This window comes from Ambystoma mexicanum, chromosome 1q (genome assembly GCF_040938575.1).
Source record: "Ambystoma mexicanum isolate Mex_15411 chromosome 1q, UKY_AmexF1_1, whole genome shotgun sequence".
Classification (NCBI taxonomy): Eukaryota; Metazoa; Chordata; class Amphibia; order Caudata; family Ambystomatidae; genus Ambystoma; species Ambystoma mexicanum.
Window position 1 is genome coordinate 1,332,736,640 of NC_090922.1, and position 24,450 is coordinate 1,332,761,089.

General features: G+C 46.4%; 1 protein-coding gene across 1 annotated transcript in view; it reads left to right on the forward strand.

Annotated features, from left to right (window-relative positions):
• Nucleotides 1–24,450, forward strand: part of CC2D1B (coiled-coil and C2 domain containing 1B) — a 2,515,186-nt gene that overhangs the window by 291,021 nt on the left and 2,199,715 nt on the right. The window contains exon 4 of the mRNA XM_069642198.1: nt 4,773–4,879. Within this exon, the coding sequence (XP_069498299.1) occupies nt 4,773–4,879 (107 nt within the window). The remainder of the gene's footprint in view (nt 1–4,772; nt 4,880–24,450) is intronic.

The following is a 24,450-nucleotide window of genomic DNA, read 5'->3' on the forward strand; positions in this document are numbered from 1 at the left end:
TGAAAGGGTTACCGGTTGCAGCAGGTTGAAAGGAATGAGGAGGGATGGGAGAGGGGTGGGGAGGAGCGGGGGGAGGACATGTTGGGGCTGTGGAGTTGGGGACTTAGGGCATAGTTACTTGTTGGGGGTCGAGGATGGTGTGGATTTCAGTGCTGCTCAGCTACAGAGGGGAGAGTGTTGGATAAGATGGCTTCACAACCATGGCGCACCCAGTGGGAAACGGTACCAATATAGACAAGGGTGGGACCCGCCTTAGAATAGGCACATGGAATGTGCGGGGGTTGGGGGCGGAGGGAAGAGGGTCAAGATGGGCCAATACCTGAAGAGACAGGGGATACAATTAGCTCTACTACAAGAGACCCACCTACACAGGGAGGAATTGAGGAGATTGGAAACCAAATGTGGGGGCAAGGTGTATGGATTTTCGTACTCCACATACCCGAGATGAGTATTGATCTGGGTGGCTCTCGGGGTTCCTCTGAAGGTTGAGCTCTCAATGGGAGATACAGAGGGCAGGACAATAGCCCTAGTAGGTCAATGGGAGGGGCAGGACATCTGTGTGGTGAACTCCTATGCCCCGAATGTGGATGACAAATCCTACTTCACTTCAGTTATGTAGCTGACTGGCAGCCAGCAGGTGGGGTTATATATATGGGGCTGGGGGATTTCAATCGTGCAATATACCCCGAACTAGATTGTACGGGTAAGGGAGGCATAGTGAAACCGATTGCGAGGCATTGAGGCAGGTGATAGAGAGATTGGACCTTGTGGAACTCTGTAGGGAAATACACGGGTCAGAGAAAGGGTATTCGTTCCGCTCGAGGGTGCATGGGTTTATTTCTCCAGATTGGATTACCTATTTGTGGGGACAGAGAGTTTCCACTGGTTTCACAACCTGACATATCTAGATAGGACTATATCGGACTACTCGCCATTAGTCACTGTGTTAGAGGGGGTATGCAATCGATCAGATATAAAGTTATGGCGCATGAGGCAAGGGCTGCTGGGGGATATAGCTAATGTCCAGACCTTGAGGGATGCAATCGCGTTGTTTTTTTAAATAAATGAGGGATCGGTGGACGACGTGGGGGTACAATGGGAGGCATTTAAAGTGACGCTGAGAGGGGTGTGTATGTCCCAAACAATGGGGGTCCGGAGATCATTGGACAACACCATCAAAAGCCTGGAGGGTGAAATAAGGCAACTGGAGATTGCTCAGGAAGGGGGCCAGCAGGTAGGGGAAACACTGGCAGAGAAATTAAGTTCACACAGGGAGTCCCTAAACTCATTACAGCAGTTTGATAGGGGACTATATACAACTAAAATTCATGGGGAGGTTGATAAGGCAGGCGGCTTTTAGCTTGGCTGATAAAACAAGAAAACCAAGGGGGGGCAATCACCCAAATACGGGTAAATGGGGTCTTCCAGAGATGATATGAGCAATTATATCTGTCGGAGAAGACTTACTCGGATCAAGAAGCCTCAGATCTGCTTGATCTAGTACACATGCCGAGACTGGATGTAGAGTATAGGGATAGTCTGAACCTGCCCGATGTGGAAGGGGAAATAATGGGGGCAATTAAATCAATGCAGACCAATAGAGCGCCAGGCAGCGACAGCCTCCCTGTGGAATATTATAGAACGTTTGCAGACATATTAGTACCTCAATTGAAACGAGTCTACGACCATGCACTCCAGAATGGGTTGCTATCGGACTCAATGAGAGAAGTGATAATCACGGTTTTGTTTAAAAAGGGGGGTTCCACTACATTGCGCCTCGTATAGGCCCATATCTTTTTTAAATGTGGACTCAAAAATCTTGGGAAAGGTGATAGCGAACAGGTTGGCGAGAGTGGCTCCCGGTCCGATACACCCGGGCCATTGTGGGTTTGTAGGAGAAAGGGACACTAGTATGAACCTTAGCAGGGTGCACCATGTCCTGGACCTGGTCAAAAACGCACGAAGAGAACTGGCTTTGGTGGCGATAGATGCGGTCAAAGCTTTTGATTTGCTGGAATGGTCATGGCGATTTAAGGTGTTCGAGGCATGCGGTCTGGGGGAAATGATGCTGAGGTAGTTGCGGTTGTCCTACAATGCCCCCATGGCCTGGGTAAAAACAGGGGGTTGGGTCTCACAAGGATGGCGTTTAGAGCGAGGTACATGACAGGGATTCCCAGTTTCTCCCATCATATTTGCCCTGGCACTAGAACCACTGGCGAGGTACTTTCAAACTTACATTGAAGAAACGGGCATACAGATAGGGGGGATAACACACAGCACCTCGCTCTATGCAGATGATGTGCTGCTGTATGTAGACAAACTGTTGGAAAACATTCAGGTAATTTTGGAGGTGTTGGACAATTTTCGCAAGTTGTCGGGGTTCCAGGTAAATAAAGACAAATCTATGGTATTTCCATTGGCGGGCTTGAGGGACCTAAGGGGGGAAGTTTCTCATTCTGGGAGGTTCGTTGGGAGTGGGAATCTTTCAAATATCTAGGGATTCAAATATACCATGAGCTGGAGGAGACATTCGTCCATAATACTGGAAGGGCACTCTCACGGATAGAGGACGTGGTTGCATTTTGGAAAAAGCTACCCCTATCCCTGATGGGGAGGATTGCACTCTGTAAGATGGTAGTCCTCCTGCGTCTATTTTATTATTTTACGAATATCCCGTACATAGTGAAGAAGGTATTTTTCAGGATGCTGGATAAGATGTTGGAGGAACTATTATGGCCCACGGGGCGCACCAGAGTGGCCATGCGGACACTACGGCGTAAGAGAGAGGAAGGGGGACTCAATATGCCGGATTTCGAGCTATATTTCATAGTAGGCCAGAAGGAGAGTTGACAGGGCTACTGGGGGGGCTACAACTAGGGAGGCAGGGAATAGAGTTACTAGGGGTGTGTACAGGGGTTAAGGGTGGACACAGTGGTCTTTAAAACAGTCTGGGAGGTTATGGACAAAATTGTTCAAAATGCATGCTAAACAGCTATATAGCAAAGAGCTCCCGATTGGATTTGATGCCACCACTAGAACAGCACAGCAGAGGGTGGGCCTCAAAGAGCTGATAGACAGGCATCTTTTCAAAGAGGGGAAGCTACAGACGTTTGAGGAATGGAGCCAGACATATCAAATAGCAAAAGGCCATTTTCTTACGTAAGCCAAAGTGGTAAAACGGATGGCATGTTATTGAGGGTATTCCGGAGGAACCGGAAGAACATCCAGTGATGCAGACGCTACTGGGATTGGAGGAGGGCAGGGGTAGAGTATCGGGAGTGGACAGCGCATTGCAGTCGGCAAGGGAGGACGGGGAGCTGGCAGTTAAGGGCAAATGGGAAAGGGACTTGGGGGGCACCTATCTCAGAATAACAGTGGGTACGGATGTGGGAGCAAGTCAAGAAATCGTCTAGGAATGCACGATTCCAGGTCACCCAATTCTACTACCTGCACAGAGTGTATCTGACACCGGAAAGAATACACTCGATTAACCATACAGCATTGCATGCCTGTACACGATGCAGGGGGGGACCACAGTGTTTTTTGGCACATGGTCTGGGGTTGCCCAGTGGTGGCAAAATATTGGGAAGAGATGGTAAGCAGGATGAATGCCATATTGGGGGGTAATTATGAATGCTCGCATGAGATGTGCTTGTGGGGACTCCTGCCTTGAGAAAAGAGGTACAAAAACCAAAATAAAATCGCACAATTCCTTTTTAATACTGGCCAAAGGGCGGATTGCGATACAGTGGAAAAGGGAGGCTGACCCTTCAGTGCAACAATGGTTATACGAGGTACGACATTGGGGTATGGCCGAAGTGGAATACCTAAACAGGCGTTAGGGACCCAGAAGGGGAAAACACGCTGGTGGTGGACTGGGGTCAGTTGCTAAATGAGCTGGCATCGACACAAGATCTGAAACCGCCATAAACGCACATGGGGCTGTAGACTCAGGAGGGTAGTGAGGGGATGCTGGGACTTGTTGAAATGGGAGGGGTCCTTTACTCAAGATGGTAAGAGATGGAGGAAGGGAGTCACAGGAAGTGACGGGAAGACGCGGCACTCAGGGTTGGGGGAGGGGGCTGGGTGAGGTTGTGTATGGGGGACTGGTGGGGCGGGGGAGAGGTAGGGGGGTTAGAGGGTGGAAAGCAGGAGTTCTTGGGGTTAAGTTTCCTTTTCTGTTGTTTAACAAACACTACAGTACGTATAGTGGTCATGGGCAGGTTGACTTCAAAATGGAGGGCACGATAGAACGGCCAAGGGGGTTTATGAGCAGGGCGGAAACGGTTTTGGACTAACATGACCTGAGAACCATACTGGATCGCTATAAATTGTGTCCCTATGGAAGGGCTTCTGGCTGCGGATCTGTCAAAAGGGCAGGCATGGACCACAGGACTGGGGAAAAAAGTTATTGAGGAAATTATAGCAATCGCAGGACTAGGGCACATAGAGCATTGTGCATTGTAAGATTGAATGTCTTTCCTCCTTGTTTTATTCCCTGCCCATGTATGGTGTTTACTGTTTGTTTAAAATAATAAAAACATTTTTTTTTTAAATTGTAATTTGCTAGTTGGGAGTGAGCCTGGTTTATTATTATTAATATTTTTTTTAAGCATGAAGTATATAAAATGCGTTACTTATTGGGATTGTAAATTGAACAATTTTGAAAAGCATTCTTTCTTTATTGTGTCTTTTGATTTATGTCCTAGATAATTCTGTTTTTGGTAAACAGTATTTGACTTGAATTTTTCTTTTTTTTTTCTTTGCACCAGCCCCTTTACCCATGGAACATATTGAAAAAATGGCAGAGGATTGCATGAGAGACTTTGAAGATGAGGATGATGATGACGAAGATATGGAAGAGGATGAAGACTTGTTGGTACGTAAAACAGTTAATTGAACGTTCTGAACAACCCAAACTAACTGGGGGAAAACTGCTTCTTTATTAGAAAGATGTTTAATGTATATCCTCACCAGATGCTATGTGTATTCTTCTTTCTACCTTTACGAGTAGAGACCCACCTGCTTTAACTATTATATTTTGCAAAGTCTCAATGGCCTTTCTGAAAAAACGGAGTTTGGTGGGTTTTATTGACCACCTTAAATTGCTACACTCTAGGATTTTGTGGAGATATTTAAAAAATCAATGTGTTTCTCAAAACACATACCACTAGTCTAATAATGCATGTTGAAATCTAAAAGTAGGAATTCAAATGATACCATGGTTCTTCATATTTCAAAATGCTCCTGGGAATGCTGGCGCAAGATATTGGAAGGACCTCTTGTGTAAAATATACACTCAATGATTTTTTAAAAGAAAACCTCTGCTTATTTGATGAAAATATATTCAAGACCATTGTGTTCACATTCAATTATAAATGCTAGACTTTGATGTGCTTTCATTTTCATAAAGTATTCTTGTAATCAAAAATTCCACAGGCAAATATGAATCCAATGCATTTCGGTCATGTTGACAATCCTATTAATTCTTATCTTATACAGAAATGTAGTTATTAGTACAATAAAGATTGTGATATCAAAAATTCAAGATGTTGCGTCCCTCACTGCCTGATTTATGTGCTCATATTTATGAGACAATAAGAATGAATTACTTGTTTGGTTATTTCTTTGCACATAGTGGACAGAATGTAGACCATCAAATTAATGAAGGTACTTGAGGTAGGTGGTCCTACCTGTAGTATCATATGCATCGGCTTGATACCCAAATGATGATCTGTTTACTTTAAGAGACTGTGCTACAGAAGTGCTGTATACAAAAAATATATATAATCAACCTTAGGTAATTCTGTGCATACAGAATGCCATTGTTCTATTTGGTGTTGCAGTGTCCCTTACCCAAAGTTTGGAGCCACTCTGTTCAGACCGTTGGTTGAAACCGATCTGTTCGAGTGGCTCCTTTTTTGTATGCTTCAAAATGGCCGCCACTGCATACAGCTTGATGATCTCATCAACGTGATCATGTGTTGCCTGCGGTCTAGATTCCTTTGACATTTTTAAAAGTCTATTTTTTTTAAACTAATATTTTATTGCCATTTTTATTCGCACATAACACTCTACCAATTTCAGTCATAACAAAAGTAATCTCCTCCTTTCCCCTGCTTTAAGTCTCGTATCAGTTTAGTGGCTGCAATATGCACATGCCGTTTTCGTATATATCCATAGAGGATACACCACTCATCCATTTCGGTTCTCTCACCGAGTGAAACTGTCCAAGTCTTGAAGTTTCCAATTCACCTTAGGCTACCCCAAACAACCGGGCTACTCGGGTCATCCACTCCCAGTCTCACCTCTCATTCTCTCAGCCCCTATAGCGTGTCTCACCCAGGGATCACCCCTGCTGTGTTTCTCAGTAGCAAACGCTTCCACTATTCCCCCTTCTTCGTATTGTTCTTGGGTGCCTGCCCAACTGTCTAAAATCTGTATCCCTTCCTCCTCCCATTTGGCAATCAAGGCAGTCGTTGACTATGGTTGTAAATTTCTCAATTATCATTATGTCCTAGAGTTTTTATTCCCATTCTATTTTCGTCGGGAGACTTTTGTCTTTCCATCTCTGAGCAATAGCTATCCTGGCTGCTCTCAACATGGCCTCCAATAATCTACGTAACCTGTACTCTGCCCTATCTCTTGTCGGGAATCCCAACAACATCTTAAGGGGGTCTAGCTCCAGTTGCTCCCCCGGTTACATCTTTGATCCAGCTCAAGATTTCCTCCCAAAACAACCGCACCCTTGGACATCTCCACCACATGTGAGTTAAGGACTCCACCTGCCCGCCAGTTCTAGGGTACATGGGAGAGGCTCCTGGGTACATCTTTGAGAGTCTGAGAGGGTCCATGTACCACTCCTGGATAAACTTAAAGTTTTGTTCCATAGAGGCATTGAATAAGTTCCCATGGAACGTTATCTTATATATCCTGTCCCACTCCTCCGAAAATTCTCTGCCAGACAAATCTTCCCAAAACCCCTTGAACTTTTGCCTCCCTGTGACCTCTGCCGCGATGAGAGCCTTATACAACTGTGATACAATTCCTTTCCTGTTCAACGCAGAGTTCAGCACCATCTCAAAGGGCGTAAGGTCCCTTAAAAAGCATTCCTCCCAATTTGGCGCCGTAAATATTCTTTTCAGCCTTATATAATAAAAAACTGGAATTTCTACCTGCAGCATCATTTCCCTCAACTCCTCGAGCGTTATGAAACGAACCTGGTGGTACAGTTCACCAGCTCTCTCTAGCCCCTCGTCTGACCATTGTTCGGAATACCTAAACGTTTGCTGGACCAAGTCGATATGAGGACCCCCCACTGATCCAACTGCAAAGGCCACAAGAACAATTTGCTAGTCTCTTTTTTTTCCGCCACCATGTCGCGCAAAATACCTCCGGGGATGGGTGATGGAGTTTCTTTCAGTGGTGCCCATAGGTAGTCCCTCACCTTTCTAGGGTGTGCCTCTTGGTCTTGCAGGTCCGTCCAATACGTCCAGAGATCCTCCTGAATATTCTCCAACATGACCCTCAACTGCGCAGCCCATAAATAACCCAACGACTTCAGCACTTCTGCTGCTACAACATCTCGAGGGAGCCTCGCAGCAGCACGATGCCCCCAAGTGCCCCCTGGATGCAGCACTGCATCGTAGAGGCACAGGTAGGCATTTGGGCCTTTGTCTAGTTGAGGTGTGCTTGGGTGCTGCACATTGCGTGGAATCCGGCCTCTTGCCGGCTTATGTGAAACTGAGCTGCATTTTGCGAGGGTACACCAGGGAGGGTGCGTTTTCATTTCATTTTTGTTCTCATGTACTGCCTTCGGTGGACTTCCAACATAACCGACTCAGGGCCCACCACTGGACTGCTCCTTGATGTGCTGAGACTCCCAGCAGTGATTGGTCTGACGATCTGCTTTTGAGCCAATCCGAAGCCGGCAGGCTTCAGCCAGCCCATCCACTGAGGCCCACCCCCCGCTCTTCGTTTCTTCTCTTTGTTTCTTTTGTCGGCACTGAGGCTGGCGTTCCATTGGCTCCAGCACTTCTGCTGCTACAACATCTGGAGGGAGCCTCACACCACCACAAGGTCCTGAGTGCCCTCTGGATGCAGCAGTGCATTGTATAGACACAGGTAGGCCTTTGGGCCTTTGTCTAGTTGAGGTGTGCTTGGGTGCTGCACATTGCGTGGAATCCGGCCTCTTGCCGGATTATGTGAACCTGAGCTGCATTTTGCGAGGGTGCACTGAGGAGTGTGCGTTTTCATTTCGTTTTCGTTCTCATGTACTGCCTTCGGTGGACTTCCAACATAACCGAATCAGGGCCCACCACTGGACTGCTCCTTGATGTGCTGAGACTCCCAGCAGTGATTGGTCTGGGGATCTTCTTGTGAGCCAATCCAAAGCCGGCAGGCTTCAGCCGGCCCATCCAGTGAGGCCCACCCCCTGCTCTTGGTTTCTTCTCTTTATTTCTTCTGCCAGCACTGAGGCTGGCGTTCCATCGACTCCAGCACTTCTGCTGCTACAACATCTGGACGGAGCCTCGCACGACCATGAGGCCCCCAAGTGCCCCCTGGATGCAGCACTGCATCGTAGAGGCACAGGTAGGCATTTGGGCCTTGTGTGCTTGGGTGCTGCACATTGCGTGGAATCCGGCCTCTTGCCGGCTTATGTGAAACTGAGCTGCATTTTGCGAGGGTGCACCGGGGAGTGTGCGTTTTCATTTCTTTTTTGTTCTTGTGTACTGCCTTCTGTGGACTTCCAACATGACCGCCCCAGGGCCCACCACTTGTGTGCTCCTCGATGTGCTGGGACTCCCAGCAGTGATTGGTCTGGGGCTCCTCTTTTGAGCCAATCCGAAGCCGGCTGGCTTCAGCAGGCCCATCTATTAAGGGCCCACTCTTAAGGCCCTGTCCGTTCCTGTCAGTGCCTGGCCGTGCTCTGGCCCCCACTTGCTGAAATCCTCAAAAGAAAAGCAATGCCCAGCAACCTCATATTTTAATGCAGCGGCCCGTTGATCTGTCTCTTCCATTACTGTATCCTCATGTGAGTACTGCCACCTTGTGACTGCCTGGCACCTCTGAACTGTCCCCTGTGCCTTTCAACTCACCCTCCGTTGCAGTGCTCCATTTGACTACTATGACTCTTTTTTTGCCTTCACTCTCTATACCCCATTCAGCACTGCCACCAGCAACCGCACTCTGTGCTGCACTTTCCTGTGCCCTCCCATATGACTGCGTCTGTGAACAAAATGTAGAACGCTTGTGCCCCTTCCTGCATTGAAAAGTACCTGCTTGCCTGAATATCAAATTTAGCCTGCGCCCCTTCCTGCAATAAAAGTTACCTGCTTGCCTGAAAATCAAATTTAGCCTGTGCCCCTTCCTGCATTGAACCTGCTTGTCTGAAAATCGAATTTAGCCTGTGTGCCTTCCTGCATTGAAAGTTACCTGCTTGCCTGTAAATCGAATTTAGACTGTGCCCCTTCCTGCATTAAAAGTTACCTGCTTGCCTGAAAATCGTTTGTACCGTGCCTCCTTCCTGTATTGAATGTGCCTGATTGTGTGCAAAATATTCTTAGCTTTGCTCTGCAGCATACCTGTGCACTGTGCTTATTTCAGCTAAAATTCGACCTTGGCTGTGCACAATTGCTACATTGTGTTGTTTCTGCCTCCGCGAAATTCACACCTGGCTGTTACTGAGGGTACCATTCTTAAAATCTCTTCTTGCTGGGTGCACAACTGTTACTACGTTCCTACTAACAGAGGTTGCTGTTAGTACATCCTCATAACGTCCTGCATGTCCTACCTCTTACCCTCTGTACCCACCTGTGTTTTTGCCCCACACCCACCCCCGCCCCTCTATGTGCCTCAGTATAGGCTGGTAAGTGTCCTCCTCACCACTGCAGCTAGGCATGTCACTATATATCTCTTGTATCTTCTCTAAATGCTTCTCTATTTCCTATCCCTCTCCTATCACTAAATCTAGTTAGAAGAAACTTAAGAAGGACATACTTGGCTCCAACCAAGGCCTTCCTATTGCAGACACCTACGTCACGACTTCCGCCAGAGAGACTCTCACAAACATCCTCTTTGTCGTTACCTCACTCGACCAATGGACCCGGTATATGGTCGCCTTTCTCTCTCCTATCACCTCTTCTCCCATTTATGGTGGCACCCGCTGGGAGGTCCTCCTTGACCTCTTCGCCATTTCCAGGGTCATCATTAATGTCTATCATAATGCAACCATCATGGTTCAGGGTCTTCAACACAACCTTCTTCTCTTTGACAGGCTCCTACCTCGCCTCTCAAACCTTACCTCTCCCACTGGACTGGCCCTCTTGCCTTTTGTGCCTTTCTCATCCTCTGCACAGGCTCCCTTGTCTGCTGTGCCTTCCTCCTCTGTACAGGCTCCCTTGCCTGCTGTTCCTTCCTCCTCCTCTGCACAGGCTCCCTTGCCTGCTGTTCCTTCTTCCTCCAATGCACAGGCTCCCTTGCCTGCTATGCCGTCCTCCTCCTCTGCACAGGCTCCCTTGCCTGCTGTGCCTTCCTCTGTCATGGGCGCTACTCCCGAGGGGCCAGGACTGGCCTAGCGCCCTCGGAAGCAGACCCGTCTTCCACTACTCCGGACCCAGCAGACCCCTACAGGGGCCCTTTGGACCGTGTCCTGGCGCCTTTGGCGCCAAGCCATTAAGGGTTTCAGTCCCGGCGCCATAGGCGCCGGGCTCATATTGATAAACAGTGTAATAATGCTTGGGTGGACTTACCTGAGGCAGACCATGCTGCATATTTACCCAGAACAATCCAGTCTGGTTGAAGTCCCCAGCCATCAGGGCTGGGAGGAACTATTCCCTCCATTCAGGAACTCTTTTCTTACCTGGGTGGAACCGGTGGAAGAACACACACTGGAAGCACTTCTCTGCTATTTAAACCACGCCCGATGGAAAACACGTGCTTCGCGTTATTCTGCAGCAGCAGCAGGACGCTCACCGAGTCGGCTCCTGCATTCCAGGTCCAGAGTCATCTTCAGCTTCCGCGCAGCAACCTGTGGATGAAGAAAGACACAGAACAATACTTACCAGATCCCGGAATCCAGTCACCGGCAAAACCAGCAAAGAATAAACATAAGGTTAGAAAAGTGCAACTCGCTCGCAGCCGCGCCCGCTTACCTGATCCATCCGTGATTGCAACGGAGCTAACCGCGACCTTCTCTTCGGCAGCTTCTCTGCACCTGAAAGGCAAAGGACATAATTAAAAAGGGGTTCGGGTGAAGGCAGTCGCATTCATCTTAACTTACCAGTTTTTGCACGCGCAGAAGCGGCCGCATCAACCGCAGCATCCCAGCACCTGAAAACTAGAAAAAGGACATTATTAGAGGTGCCATTAAAAGCGGCCAACGATCATTATACTTACGTGCATCGGCACGTGCAGTGGCAACGGATATAAAGCCTGCAGCATCCCGGCACCTGAAAACTAGAAAAAGGACATTATTAGAGGTGCCGTTAAAAGCGGCCAACGAACATTATACTTACGTGCATCGACACGTGCAGCGGCAACGGAAAACTACGCCCACAGCATCCCGAGGCCTGAAACAAAGGAAAAGGGACATTATTGAGGTGCCCATCTTTTAAAGCCTAAAGACTACAGTATACTTACAGGCATCCGCTCGTGCAGTAACGGCGGCATCGCTCTTCGGCATCCCAGCACCAGTGCCACAACTAAGGCCGCAAAAGACTTGAGCCTCAACACTGAACTCATCCAGTGACGTAACTGGAATCCACGCACCCCTGCACCAGACGCAGGATGGAGAGCTCAGCATTTATACGCCTAAGAAAACTTACCCTGCAAGTCAGACATTCGATCAGAGGAAGCCCAGTCCTGAGAGTCGTCCGAGCTCTACGCTTCTCAATTGAAGAAACGATAGCAGCCCAGCCGGGATCAGCGCCTCCGTGGGAATCAGGTGAGCGTTACATCCTCTTCCTCTACACAGGCTCCCTTGCCCGGTGTGCCTTCCTCCTCCTCTGCACAGGCTCCCTTGTCTGCTATGCCTTCCTCCTCCTCTGCACAGGCTCCCTTGCCTGCTGTGCTTTCTCCTCCTCTGCAAAGGTTCCCTTGCCTACTGTGCCTTCCTCCTCCTCTGCACAGGCGCCCTTGCATCACTGTCCCGGCTCCCTTGTCAGCCTTGGATACTCTGCCATCCTTCACTATCCCTCTGGCTCTCTTGCCACCCTCAGGAGGGGCGGGGGCACCCCCCACACGGAAGACCTTCAAAGATGGCAAGCTGCCCCATATTGCCACTCTTAACTCTCGGTCTGCTGTCAAACACTCGTCGGATATCTGCAATCGCTCTGTCACGAGTGTTGACAAACTCCTCCCTGAAGGATACATGATCCTCTCTTTGCCCAGACACAAGAGGAAAGGCGGGTAGTGGCATTGATCTTCCCAGAATGGATACCTGTGTCCATTGTCTCCACTCAGGCCTACTCCTCCTTCGAGTGCCTTGTTTGCAGGCTCTCACGCTCACTTAAATCTTCTCTCCTTATGGCCACCTTCTATCGGCCCATAGTGCAGAGGGGGATCATGTCAAGCGGAACGCCACATTAAATTCGATAATATTCAAAAGACTTAGAATGAATGGCCATGGGCAGGCTGAATCAGATCAAAATAGAAAAGACATATTTAAATAAGACAAATGTTATTAATAACAAATACATACAAACATATTAAATCGACAAAGTTAACCCTTAATGCTTATGGGGTTTCCATAGTTAGGATAAAGCCCAAATGAGTAAAGTGCTAATGCATCTCACATGTAAGCCATGGGAGAAAGGCTGTTGCTCCTGGGTCTGCAACAAATGGAACTTTCACAGAAAGGCTCAATCAATTGTTTCATAGTCCCACATTATAGAACTGAGCAACCTCATTATCTATCAACCTTCTATCGGTCACCAGGACAGTCCTTTCTCTTCCTCCCAGAATGGGCTGACCTGGCCTCCTCTCTACTCTCCTCCTCTCAACTCCTGCTGGGTGACCTCCTGACTCATAAGACCTTTCTTCAACCTATACATATCTCTCCCTCTCTATCTTACCTTCTGGCCGCACGCACACAGCAGGCCACACCTTGGATGCTCTCAACACTACCGACATCCCTCTCTCTATCCCTCTCACTACCCTCTCTCTTGGACGGACCACTCCCTTCTCTTTTCACACTTAAAGCTCTTCTCGCCTCTTGCATTAGCACACCTAGTGCTGCCACTCGGCTTCAAAGTCACCAGACCCATGAAAAGAGTTACATTGGTTGCCTTTGCCTCCACCTAGTCTCCTTCTACTTCTGTGGCTATCTCCCACCCTGGCACAGCCCTTGCTAACTTCAATCTTTCTATCTCTAACACCCTTGATACTCTTGCCCCTGTCATGAGGATCAGACTGAAGCCTTCCAAAAAGTGCAACTTTTGGTACAACTCTGACTTGGCTTCCCTTAAACGTAAGTGTAGGGCAGCTGAGCGGAAATGGAATTTACCGGGAGGACCCACTGACAAACTTGTCTGCTGCCTCCTTCAAAGGAAATACCGACTCTGCATCCACACCAAGAAAAGAGTCTTTATTCAAACCTGCATCTCTGCTGCAGCAAACAACACGGCCAAACTTTTCAAAGTCTGTAAAGAACTGGCCAATCCTGCAGCAGTCTCCTCTTCCGTCACACCCACCCAGGACCTCTGCTTGGGCCTGGCTGCACACTTCACAGCAAAAACCCAAGACATCTTCTCCTCACTCACTTACACACTACATCTGACACCAACACCTCTGGAGCCTCCCTTTACTCCTCCACCACTTCTCCTCTCTTCTCTCACTCCTATCACAGCTGATGAGGTCGCCAGACAAGTCTGGTCTATGAAGGTGGACCCCTGCCTCTCCAAAACCATTAAGTATAACCTTGACTCTCCTTTGGCTGATCTCTGCAATCTCGCTTTTGCCACTGGAGTTTTCCCAACTTCTCATAAGCACTCACTTGTGCACCCTCTGCTTAAGAAACCCTTGGCCGACCCCTCCATTCCTATCGCCCCATCGCTATCACTCTTTCCTGGACAAACTCCTGGAGAAGTTGGCTCCCAGTCCACCCGCCACACTGAAACTGCTTGTTGCCTCCACAACCATCAGTCTGGCTTCAGACCATCCAGAGGCACTGAAACTGCTCTTCTGCTCTTCTGAACACCTGTGAAGACCTGCTCTCAAATCTTGACACCAACACCCACTCTGTCCTCATTATTCCTGACCTCTCCTCTGCCTTTGACACAGTAAACCACAACATCCTGATCGCACATCTCCGTGACACCCCGGGAATCACAGGTCAGGCTCTGGCATGGTTAATCTTTTTCCTTTCCGACCGCCCATCCCAGATGGAACTTGGGTCCTTCCTCTCCACTATCACTCTTTCAACATGTGGCGCCCCCCAGTGTTCTAACCTATCCCCCTGGTTCTTCAATGTCTACATGGTTGTCCTGGCACGTGTGATTGCCACTTTCTCTTCTACTTCCAGTGTTATGCAGATGACATGCAACTCTCCTTCAGGCCACCCTCAGCCACCCCCTCTGCCTCGCTCATATCTGACTGTCTTTTCGCAATTCAGTCATGGTGTGCTGCAAACGACCTCTGCCTCCGCGCAAGTAAGACCGAGATCATTTGCATTTAGACTCCTGCTCCCTCTTTCCCACTCTCACTCTTGCCGGCCTCCTTTAGCCTGGCACCCGCACTCACCTGCGAGGAAAAAAACCTTTGGGTCATCTTCGACTCCACTCTCTCCTTCTCCACTCACATTTCGGACATTTCCAAAAACTCCAACTACCAGCTGCACCTCCTCAGGGGTACACTTCCCTTTCTCACGTTCCCCCAGCAGGCTCACCGTCTCCAGAGCTCTGGTTCTCTCTAGGCTGGACTACTGCAACAGCCTCTTTCTCAACCTCCCTGCCTCTGCTTTGCGCCCTTTGCAACTCATCCAGAGCAGAACCGCAAGACGTATCCTTAGCCTCAAGCCCAGGGACCGCATCTCTCCGGTGCTGAAATCCCTCCACTGGCTCCCCGTGGCTGCAAGGATCAAGTTCAAGATCCTCTGCATTTTTTTTTTCATTTTCTTTTATTATTTATAGTTTTTCAACCTTTACAAATTATATATTCTAAAATCACATATGAAGCATTCTTCAAAAAGCAATATAAATACATATCACTTAAAACATCAACGTTAAACATAAAACATACATTTGACAAATTTAAACAACCTATCCATCACAACAGAATACCAACATAATATTTCATCAGATATCAAACATTTCATTACAAAAAATATAAAAACAATATATCACTCAAATCAGTCAATTCACTAAAACCAGACAAAAAACCAGTAAGCAACAAAATAACTATTCCTCCTCCCCATCAATCACAAGCAATGATTATGATGTTTCGAGGCCCAAACAAATAATACAGTCGTGGTCTAGATCTCCAGAACAGATTACCAATTCAGCTGATATCCTCTACCTACTCACCATCCTCAACCAGTCAAATTCTTGGCTTTTTCAGATAATTTTTCTTCAATAATTAGCAAAAAGTTTGTTAAACCAAGAATGAGCGTTTGGCTCCTTCCCCACATACATCTTTGCCAAAGCGTCTCTCTGCTCATGCTAGATTCTGTGTGAAGATGATCACCAAATAGATGTTTCCTAACAGATTCAAATTACAAGCAATACACTGTAAGATGTTTCAAGGTTTCAATTGTCATATTAATGTTGCAAAATCTGCATAGCCCTCTATTTAACTTATTTTTATACTGATTCCACGACATCAGCTTCTCATTTGTGAGTAACTGGTTCAAGCGAAATCTCAAATAAGTTTTCCTCGCATAGTTACATGGGAAAATTATCTGATACTTTGGACGAAAACCCCACTGCCAGGTAAATTTGGCATATTCATAAAAGGATTGATAATTATTAATCTTCTCAATCAACAAACACCAGTGATACCTACAATATTTAAGTTTGCATGACGGTAAACCTAGTACCAGGTCATCATGATTGATCATAGCGCTAGATAACAGTTCTTCCATCTTGTTCCTAAATTTCAAGACGGAAGGAGGATGTCCTTTCTCTATCATAGTCGTGGATTCTTCCTATAATGAATTCTTAGGGGGAGATAATATTTTCCCATAATTAGTGAGTAATCGGCAATGCCATTTGACCGATAACGGTAATAAACCCAACTCATGACAAACAATGGCATTCGGCGTTGAAAGGACCAAACCCAAAACACTTTTCAACATTTTGCCCTGGATCAAGTCTAGGATACCGTCAAGTTCATACAGACATACATCCAGTGTATATAGCAGAATTGGTTCGATTTTTTGCAGATAGAATTTAAGCATAGGGACCATAGAAAATTTCCCTAGTCGCTGGTGTATCAATTTCAACTGTACAGTAAGCGATTTTGCTTTATTATTCAAGATCATCTTCCACCCATCAAGGGAATAAGTACTTGCTTTATGATAGCCTAAGTAACGCATGGAAGGTGACCTGGGAATGGAGATACCATTAAGGCACCATGTAAATTTAGTGGATCTTTTCCGTCCTTCAACAAACGTAATAATGAAGGATTTTTCAGGATTAATCTATAGATTGTGAGTATTGGCATATGTATGAAATAAGCCCAGTTTCGTCTGTAGCCCAAAAGGGGTCCTATCAAAAAACAGTAAGTCGTCGGCAAAACTTAGCCAGTTGAGTACTATTGGACCCAGTTTCACTGGGAAAATGATGGCCTCCTTCCATTGCTCATCCAGATCTAATATATATAAATTAAACAGGACTGCAGCAAGGTTACAGCTATGTTGTAATCCAATTTCGGTGGGAATGGTGTCAGTAAGTGCACCGGCTTTAGTAAGACGGATTCGATAGGCTGTTTATGTAGGGCAGCAATGATAGAGACCAGCTGAACAGAAAAGCCATATCTAGTCAATTTTTTCCACAATAATTTTCTAATCACTGAGTCGAAAGCAGCAGTAAGATCCAGGGCTGCCATATAAACCGGCCCTGCATTAAGTGATCTGGTCTGCTGGTAGACATGGGTAATAATAGTCGCATTAAGTTGACAGCCCATGTAACGACGAAATCCAATCTGAAATTTAGACAATAGATTAGAATTAATGATATGCTGATGGATAAATTGCAGTAAAAGACTTGTAAAAATCTTTGCCGAGGCATCCATCAGCGCTGTTGGCCTAAAGTTCGCTCGTTCATTCATTGGACCCTTTTTATAAATCGGAAAAAATAATAGTTGCCGAGCACCAGGTGCTAGGAATGTGCCCAAGATAATAAATGGCGTCAAATTTTATTTTGAAAATTCTCACCCACAATTCAGGATTGAGCTTAATAAGACATGGTGGAATTCCATCAGGCCCTGGAGCCTTTAGATTTCATGATGGCCATATGTATGTCCTTGATCGTCCACGGGCACGCACCAATGGAGGGACTAAATGAAGTCATATCTACATACAAACAAAAACCAGGTGGCTTGGCAAACTTGGATTTAATATGACTGACCCAAGTAACAGCAGAGATAGCTGATTCTTCAATCAATTCTGCATTTCCAAGCAAAGTGCGAATCGTGGCCCACACCTGTCTAGTATTTTTCGTAAGTAGTAGAGCAATGAGGTTCTGATTATCTGTATTAATTAACTCATGCTTCAGCATTTTTATTTGTCTTTTGTAGGTCCTAATAATTAGGGCCTTTGACTCATAGAACTCATAAGCAGCTAAACCTCGAGAGCCCAGTTGCCTAATAAGTTGGCGTTTCTCTTTCCGTAAGTCAACCACTTTTTGATTGTACTGATGGCGATGCGTGGTCGGCCAGCTAGAGTCAGTGGAGGTTGTCATAAGTGACATATGTACAGCAATTCTTATCGAGTTCTGTATCTGTATCTCTACCGCAACACCAGATACTCCTCTTAATGACTTACTCAACATAAGTAAGGGGTCCTCTTGAATATTAGTACTGACTTTCTTGCACCTTTTAGAGGTCTACTTAACTGATAGTCGGACTCGATCAAATTCAATGTCAGATAAACACAGAGCATCATCAAGGCTACTGACTTTCAATCTAAAGTTAGTATTCATTGCAAGATGATCTCCCCTAAGTAAGTTGCCAATCAGTATTGGATCAATAAGTTGTAATAACCCTGTAGATGCAAAGATATAATCAATCAATGAAGTCCAAGGACGTCTTGCCCAGGTATAATGATAGGGTCCTATTTCAAACGGAACCATTTGGATATCCCAAGTCATGAAATATTCCAACTACTTTATAACATTTGCATGAGATTTTTTCTTCAAATCGTGACTACACTGTTTCCCATCCCTATCTACAGCTACACTGGTGGCATCAAAATCTCTCCCAATGATTACATTCAAACTTACCGTATGGGTAAGGACCTGTTCAAAGATGAAATTCAAACGATTAGTGATCGTTTCAAAGGAAAGTCTAACATCATTCCAATACAAGTTAACTACAAAAAAATCCTGGCATAGTGACTTATTACTTGAAATTTCAACCACCAACAATGCGTCATCAGCCCACAACACAGAGGATTTCAATCTCAAATTTTTATCGATTAAGATCGCAAGGCCGCCAGCCGGGCGGCCTAAATTCCCTCTTTCAGCAGGCTGATGAGCATCAAACCCCTCCAAGACTAAATCACCCGTAATCATAGTTTCTTGGATCAAGCAGATCCCTGGGCGAGTACAGCTATCAAGCGAAGCATTCCATGACCTCAAGTTGGAACTACCACATGAGTTCCAAGACAGTAAGGTCATGACAAGGTTTTCATCCTACTTTTTACCCATAACGGTTGTAGTTTGAGGAGGATTCGAAGACCCCATACCCATCATCCCTGATAAAGAAGCAGCAAAGTTCATAAATTGTTTCAATACTTCCTCATTAATCAATGGTAGAGTTCCTGCTGAGTTTAAGGGCTGTGGAGGATCTGGGAGGGTCGCCATGAAAATCTCTGCAGATTCATCAGAATTGAATAGACAAGGGAATAAGCCCAGTAGTTCTAAATCATCGCGCTGTGCCCAAATTAATCTTGCAATGATGTGTGAATGGTAGCCACAAATCATTCCAGTTGAATTATTATGGGACAGGCGAACCCAGTCAATATCATCACTTCTTATGGTGCGTAAGGCTGGGATCTCCTGAAAAGCCTTCAGCATTGCAGAACGATATAGGCTCACTTTTGCGGCGGTTGGTTGCTTAATTTCCCAACTCATAATAGATGGCATATCTGGGGTTGAAATCATTACCTCAGTCTTGGGCATCAGCTCGTAGGTATTAAAGTATGATTCATGGACCCCTGTCTGGGCTTCTATATTAGATCTATCCCTGGTCATATTTATATTGTTCTTACAGGATGACAAACTAAGCCCTTCAACTTTAGCACCATGATCATTGACCACATTAGGAACTGGTTCTTTCACCACACTGTTGGATAACACCTCCTGAACGGAAGTGTTATTGGGCAATTCACCGTCCTGACTAATATGTGTATTTGAGATCGTCTCATTAGATCTGGTTGGTAAAGGTTTATTCACCGATGTTTTTTTCAAAGATTTGCTGGGCCCTGCTACTTTGATTTTGTTATAAGCCTTCTTCATATAGCGGGCCGGAAAGAAATGTACCAGATCAGTTTGCTTTTGTTTGGTAACACAATGGTCTTCCACCTGAGCCGCAACTCCAAACCCTTTTCCAGTCAGTTTGATCACTGGCAACTTTCGTGTGTGAACTGGGCTCTGGATTACTTCAATGTTCAATAGACCCCTTGATTCTTGGTTAAGTTGCAGGAGATCAATCTTCTCCTCGTCAAGCGAGGAATCCTTTACATCAACCTTTAAGGAATCTAGTATCCCCTTGGGTGGATTTTGTTTGTTCCTTGACTTTATATTTTTGGCTTGTTTGATCTTACGTTTGGTAGCTCTCAACAGAAGTCTTTTCTGTTTCCTTGATAGTACTGGTTCGTACGGCCGATCCTCTACCACAGTCTTCTTCAATGATCCAACCTGCTGATGAACTTTCTGTGCATCATCTTCTAAATCAATTAAGTTGGTCAAGGCCGAAGGGCTATCTGGTGGCTCATCTCTATTTAGACAAGGCACCGGTTGTACTGAGTCAGCCATCACGTCGGCAGTAGGGGACTGCGACACCGGTAATTGTTCAATTGGGTTGGTCTTTGCTATACTTAATAGTATCTGTTGAATGGCCACTGCATTCGCCGATACCATCTCAGTCAACTGATCTGTTACCTTAGCTACAGCCCCATATTTTTCGCTAGAGTCAGATGCTGTAACTGCAGCAAAGGTAATGATTGCATTGGGCACCATTCTTAAATCAACTGGGGTTTGGGAGGCTTTAGTACACATTTGGGTGCTCTCCCTTTGTTTCCCCTTGGAAAGGGCAGCCGCAGCATCACAAGTAAAAAGGAGCCCCTCGATTCTATTGACCTTGGTTAGCAGCTCAGTTATCATGCCATGCGAATAAATAAGTTGCACATGAGTATGGTCGTGTCCTTTATCAAACAGATTAAGAATCCTAGACAGAACCGGAAAATCTACTCCGATGTCTGAGGACTCCATTAGATTACGTTCTGCTTCAACTTCAAGTTCAGAAAGGCTTGTTTGTTGTTCAGCAGGGGAGGGCGGCATCACCGGAATAGACCCAGAGGCCATATCAGCCAAGTCACGGGTATTTTCTATTTCCGAGGGTGAGCTAGTCTCTTGATTTTTAAACCCCTTGTTAGCCACAATGTTTGCAGAGTGATCATCGAAAAAAGCATGTACCTGGTCTTGCGTCGCAAGCACATGATCAGAATCAGTGTGCACATGCATATCTTCCATGCAATATTTGTTGACTTTAACCGGGGTAGAGGGCCCCCTGGAGAAACGCATCCTCTTGTCCAGAAGTGCCTCAATAGTCGGGGCAATAATGGACACATCAGAGAATCTGGGTTTAGTTGTCATAATACCCATTTTAGCTAATAGTTCTTCATTAGGCGGAACTCCTAGGCCCCCACACATAGCCCCATTATACTGGTCTTTATTCATCTCTTTAAGCTTAAAGGTCTTTGGTATCAGTAAGGAGTTAGTTTTCGAAATAGTTTGCAAAGACAATACTTCGTTGCTAAGCTCTTTTACATGTACCACCACACTTTGAGATGCATGACAGCTCACATCACCCTGTAGTTCAACACACACAGACGTTCCCACCTCATTAGAGAGATGAATCTCATTATTAACTACTGTAGAGGTGTCGGCCATGATAATATGATTTCCTAGGGAATCATTCATAGCCTCACTCGTATTATCACGAATCTTACGCCCACTGCGGAGACCGTTAACCATGTTAAATACCTGGTATCAGCAATACTGGCAAAGCCTTTGCCACGGTCATGCAGTAAGACCAAAACCCGCAGCCTGCACCATGCGCCGCGCACCGTGAACAGTCACAGTACTTCTCGTACTTCCCACGGTGCGCGCGTGGGTCCGCACGCTACTGGGATTAAGTAGAAACAGAAAAGGGGCGTCCAAATCCAAGGGGGAGGGACCCGGCAAGGAAGCCTTTAACCAAAGAAGGAACAAACAAATAATCAGTATATCAGTGCTTCAAAACAGACAAGCACCACATTAAACACGCCATGCACAGCGTACACGCTAAACACGCGTACAGGCTGGGCACACACGTACGATTCAACAGTCACCTTTGTTAGTTTCCAGTAAGTCAGGCAACAGCGGTGTTCACCGCAAAGACGTCCTCCAGAAGTCCTCCCGAAGCAGGTACAACTGCAGTTAGCTGCGAATGCAGGACAAATCCAAAAGCAAAAATCCAAGTCCACAGTTGCTACTGCAACCAGCACGACGAGACAGTCAACAGTACTTCTCGTACTTCCCACGGTGCACACGGATTGATCCTCTGCATTGTCCACAAGGCTTTCCGGGGCCTAGGACCTATCTACCTGCAATGATGCCTACCTAAATACTGTCCTTCTCTAGCCCTCCGCTCATCTACCTTCAACCTTCTACAAGTGAGCCGGTTCTCCAAACAGAGATTTGGAGGGAGATCATTCTCCTCAGCAGGGGCATCCCTCTGGAACAGCCTCCCTGCCGCTCTCCGTCTTGAGCCTGATCTCCTTAAGTTCCGGAAACTCCTTAAGACATTCCTTTTCTCCTCTTCCTTCTCTCAGCACTTACCCCAGTTTCTTACTGACTGGGTGCACTTGGACTCCCCTCTTCCCCCTGCACTTGTTCTCCCCCTCCCTCTCCTGTACCGATTGTGCACTTCCACGATCTGAACGCACCATACCCTTGATGATCGTCTAGCTATCTTTCCTGTATCCCCTCCTTGCATGGTGGCACCTAATGCTTTTGGAAAAACTGCAGAATCGTTGTCAGACCTATTTGCTGTTATCTACACTGTTAACTGTACTATATGCACTTACTCTGCCTTGCTAGCTTGTATCATTCAGAAATTCAAGGGCTCTGAATGACTGTTGTTTTTTCCCCTTGTTCCCTCCCTCCTTGAGCGCTTTGAAACACTTGCCTTGTGTATAGGCGCTTTACAAATAAACATTACCATACCATACCTGAAAATCGGGGAGGCTGAATCCTCCATATTCCCTCGAGAGGGTCAGGGTTGATCTCTTAAGTCTCAGTCTTTTATTTTTTTTTATTTTTATTTTATTTTTTATTGATTTACCTCTTTATTTTTTAAACTACTCTTTATTGTTTTATAACATTAAACAACAACAAACAATCACACTGGCACTTGTTCATGGATTCCGCTCTTCTCGTCATCTATCCCGGCGCAGTTCTATGGTCGTGCTATCCAGATCATTGGCCTCCTATCCCATCGAGTTTCATGTGTGAATCCATTCTCTCAGCCCTTATTGGAGGTGCTTTGCTCGTATGCCAGTTCTATTCATGATTTTCCGCTCCCCCGGAGCCTTCTGTACTGCTCTCTTCCCCTTGTCCAAATAAGTCTTGTATCAGGGAATTCCACGCAAGTATCCTGTGTCCTCTTTCTCCCTCCGCCCTCTGGACCGCTCTTGAGTTCCATGCTATTGCGATGCAGCGTTTTGCCAAAATGCACACTAAGTCGTTCATCTTGACTAGGTGTGTCCTCTGTCTGTCTCCTCTAGTAAAGATGCCCAATAAGTAAGACTCTGGTGTCCACACCTGCGCGTGACTTCCTCCTTCCTCCACCCTCTCCTTGATTCCCTCCCAAAAAGACCTTATCACTGGGCAGGTCCAAAACATGTGCAGCATGTCGGCTTCTTCTTCAGTGCAGCATGGGCAGCTCCAGGGTACCCCAGACCCCACCGCAGACATTCTCCTAGGTGTAAGGTATGCTCTATGCATGAGGTAAAACTGTGCCTGTATGAATCTTGCATTGCTAGACACTTTCATAGGGTATCGCAGGACTCTGGCCCTTTCCTGGTCAGTGAAGGGCCTCTGAAGCTTCCCTTCCCAACGTCCTCTCATTTGGAGCTCCTGCTCATTGTTCTTTCTTAATAGCTGTTCGTACAGTCTAGAAACTGTGTGGCCCCCTTCTGACATATTTTACCATATATCCAGCAACCCCTTTGGATCCTCCGCCTCTGGGAGTACTGGCCATCTCTTCTTGATTGTCTGTACCATGCTGTTGTATAGTGCGAACTGTCCTCCTTGTATATCATACTCTTCCATCAAGGTTTGGAATCCCACCCATTGTCCCTCCTTCCTCCCCCAATCTGTCCGATATGTTGCGAGGGTCCCCATATCCGCGCTGGCAAACCCCACGAGGGGGATCTGCACATAGCAGGCACCCTGAGCCCCCTGGATCTTCCATGCTTTTTTCCACAGAGTCAGGCCCAGTTTAATCATATTGGGTAGGGTTCTGGTCAGGGACTTGTCAATCCATATTGTTTCTCTGAGGTAGTATTGTCAGCGCTGGCCCGAAGGGTAATGCATCTATTGATGTTTCATCTTCCAGCCATCTCACAACAAATTGCAATTGTGCAGCAAGGTAGTATCATTCAAAGTCCGGCAAAGTTCGGCAATCTATTGCCCCCGCTTCGTAGTCTCTTTGAAGGGTATTCAGCGCTATCCTGTTTTTGCCCCCACCCCACAGGAACTCCAGTGCCATTGTGTTCAGCTGTGTGAAGAATGTCTTGGGTATATCATGTGGGATGTTTGCAAAATAGTACAGCATGCATGGTAATACTGTTATTTTCAGCAGGGCTGCCCTCCCTATCATTCCTAGCGGGAGTGTCTTTCAGAAAGCCATGAGTTTCTGTGTCGCAGGCCACCCGTGTGTTGAAAATATGTGTGTCTGCTGTGTCATAATACACCTCTATCCCCAAATATCTGAAAGAGCACAGTGCCCATGTGAGTCCCAGGTCTG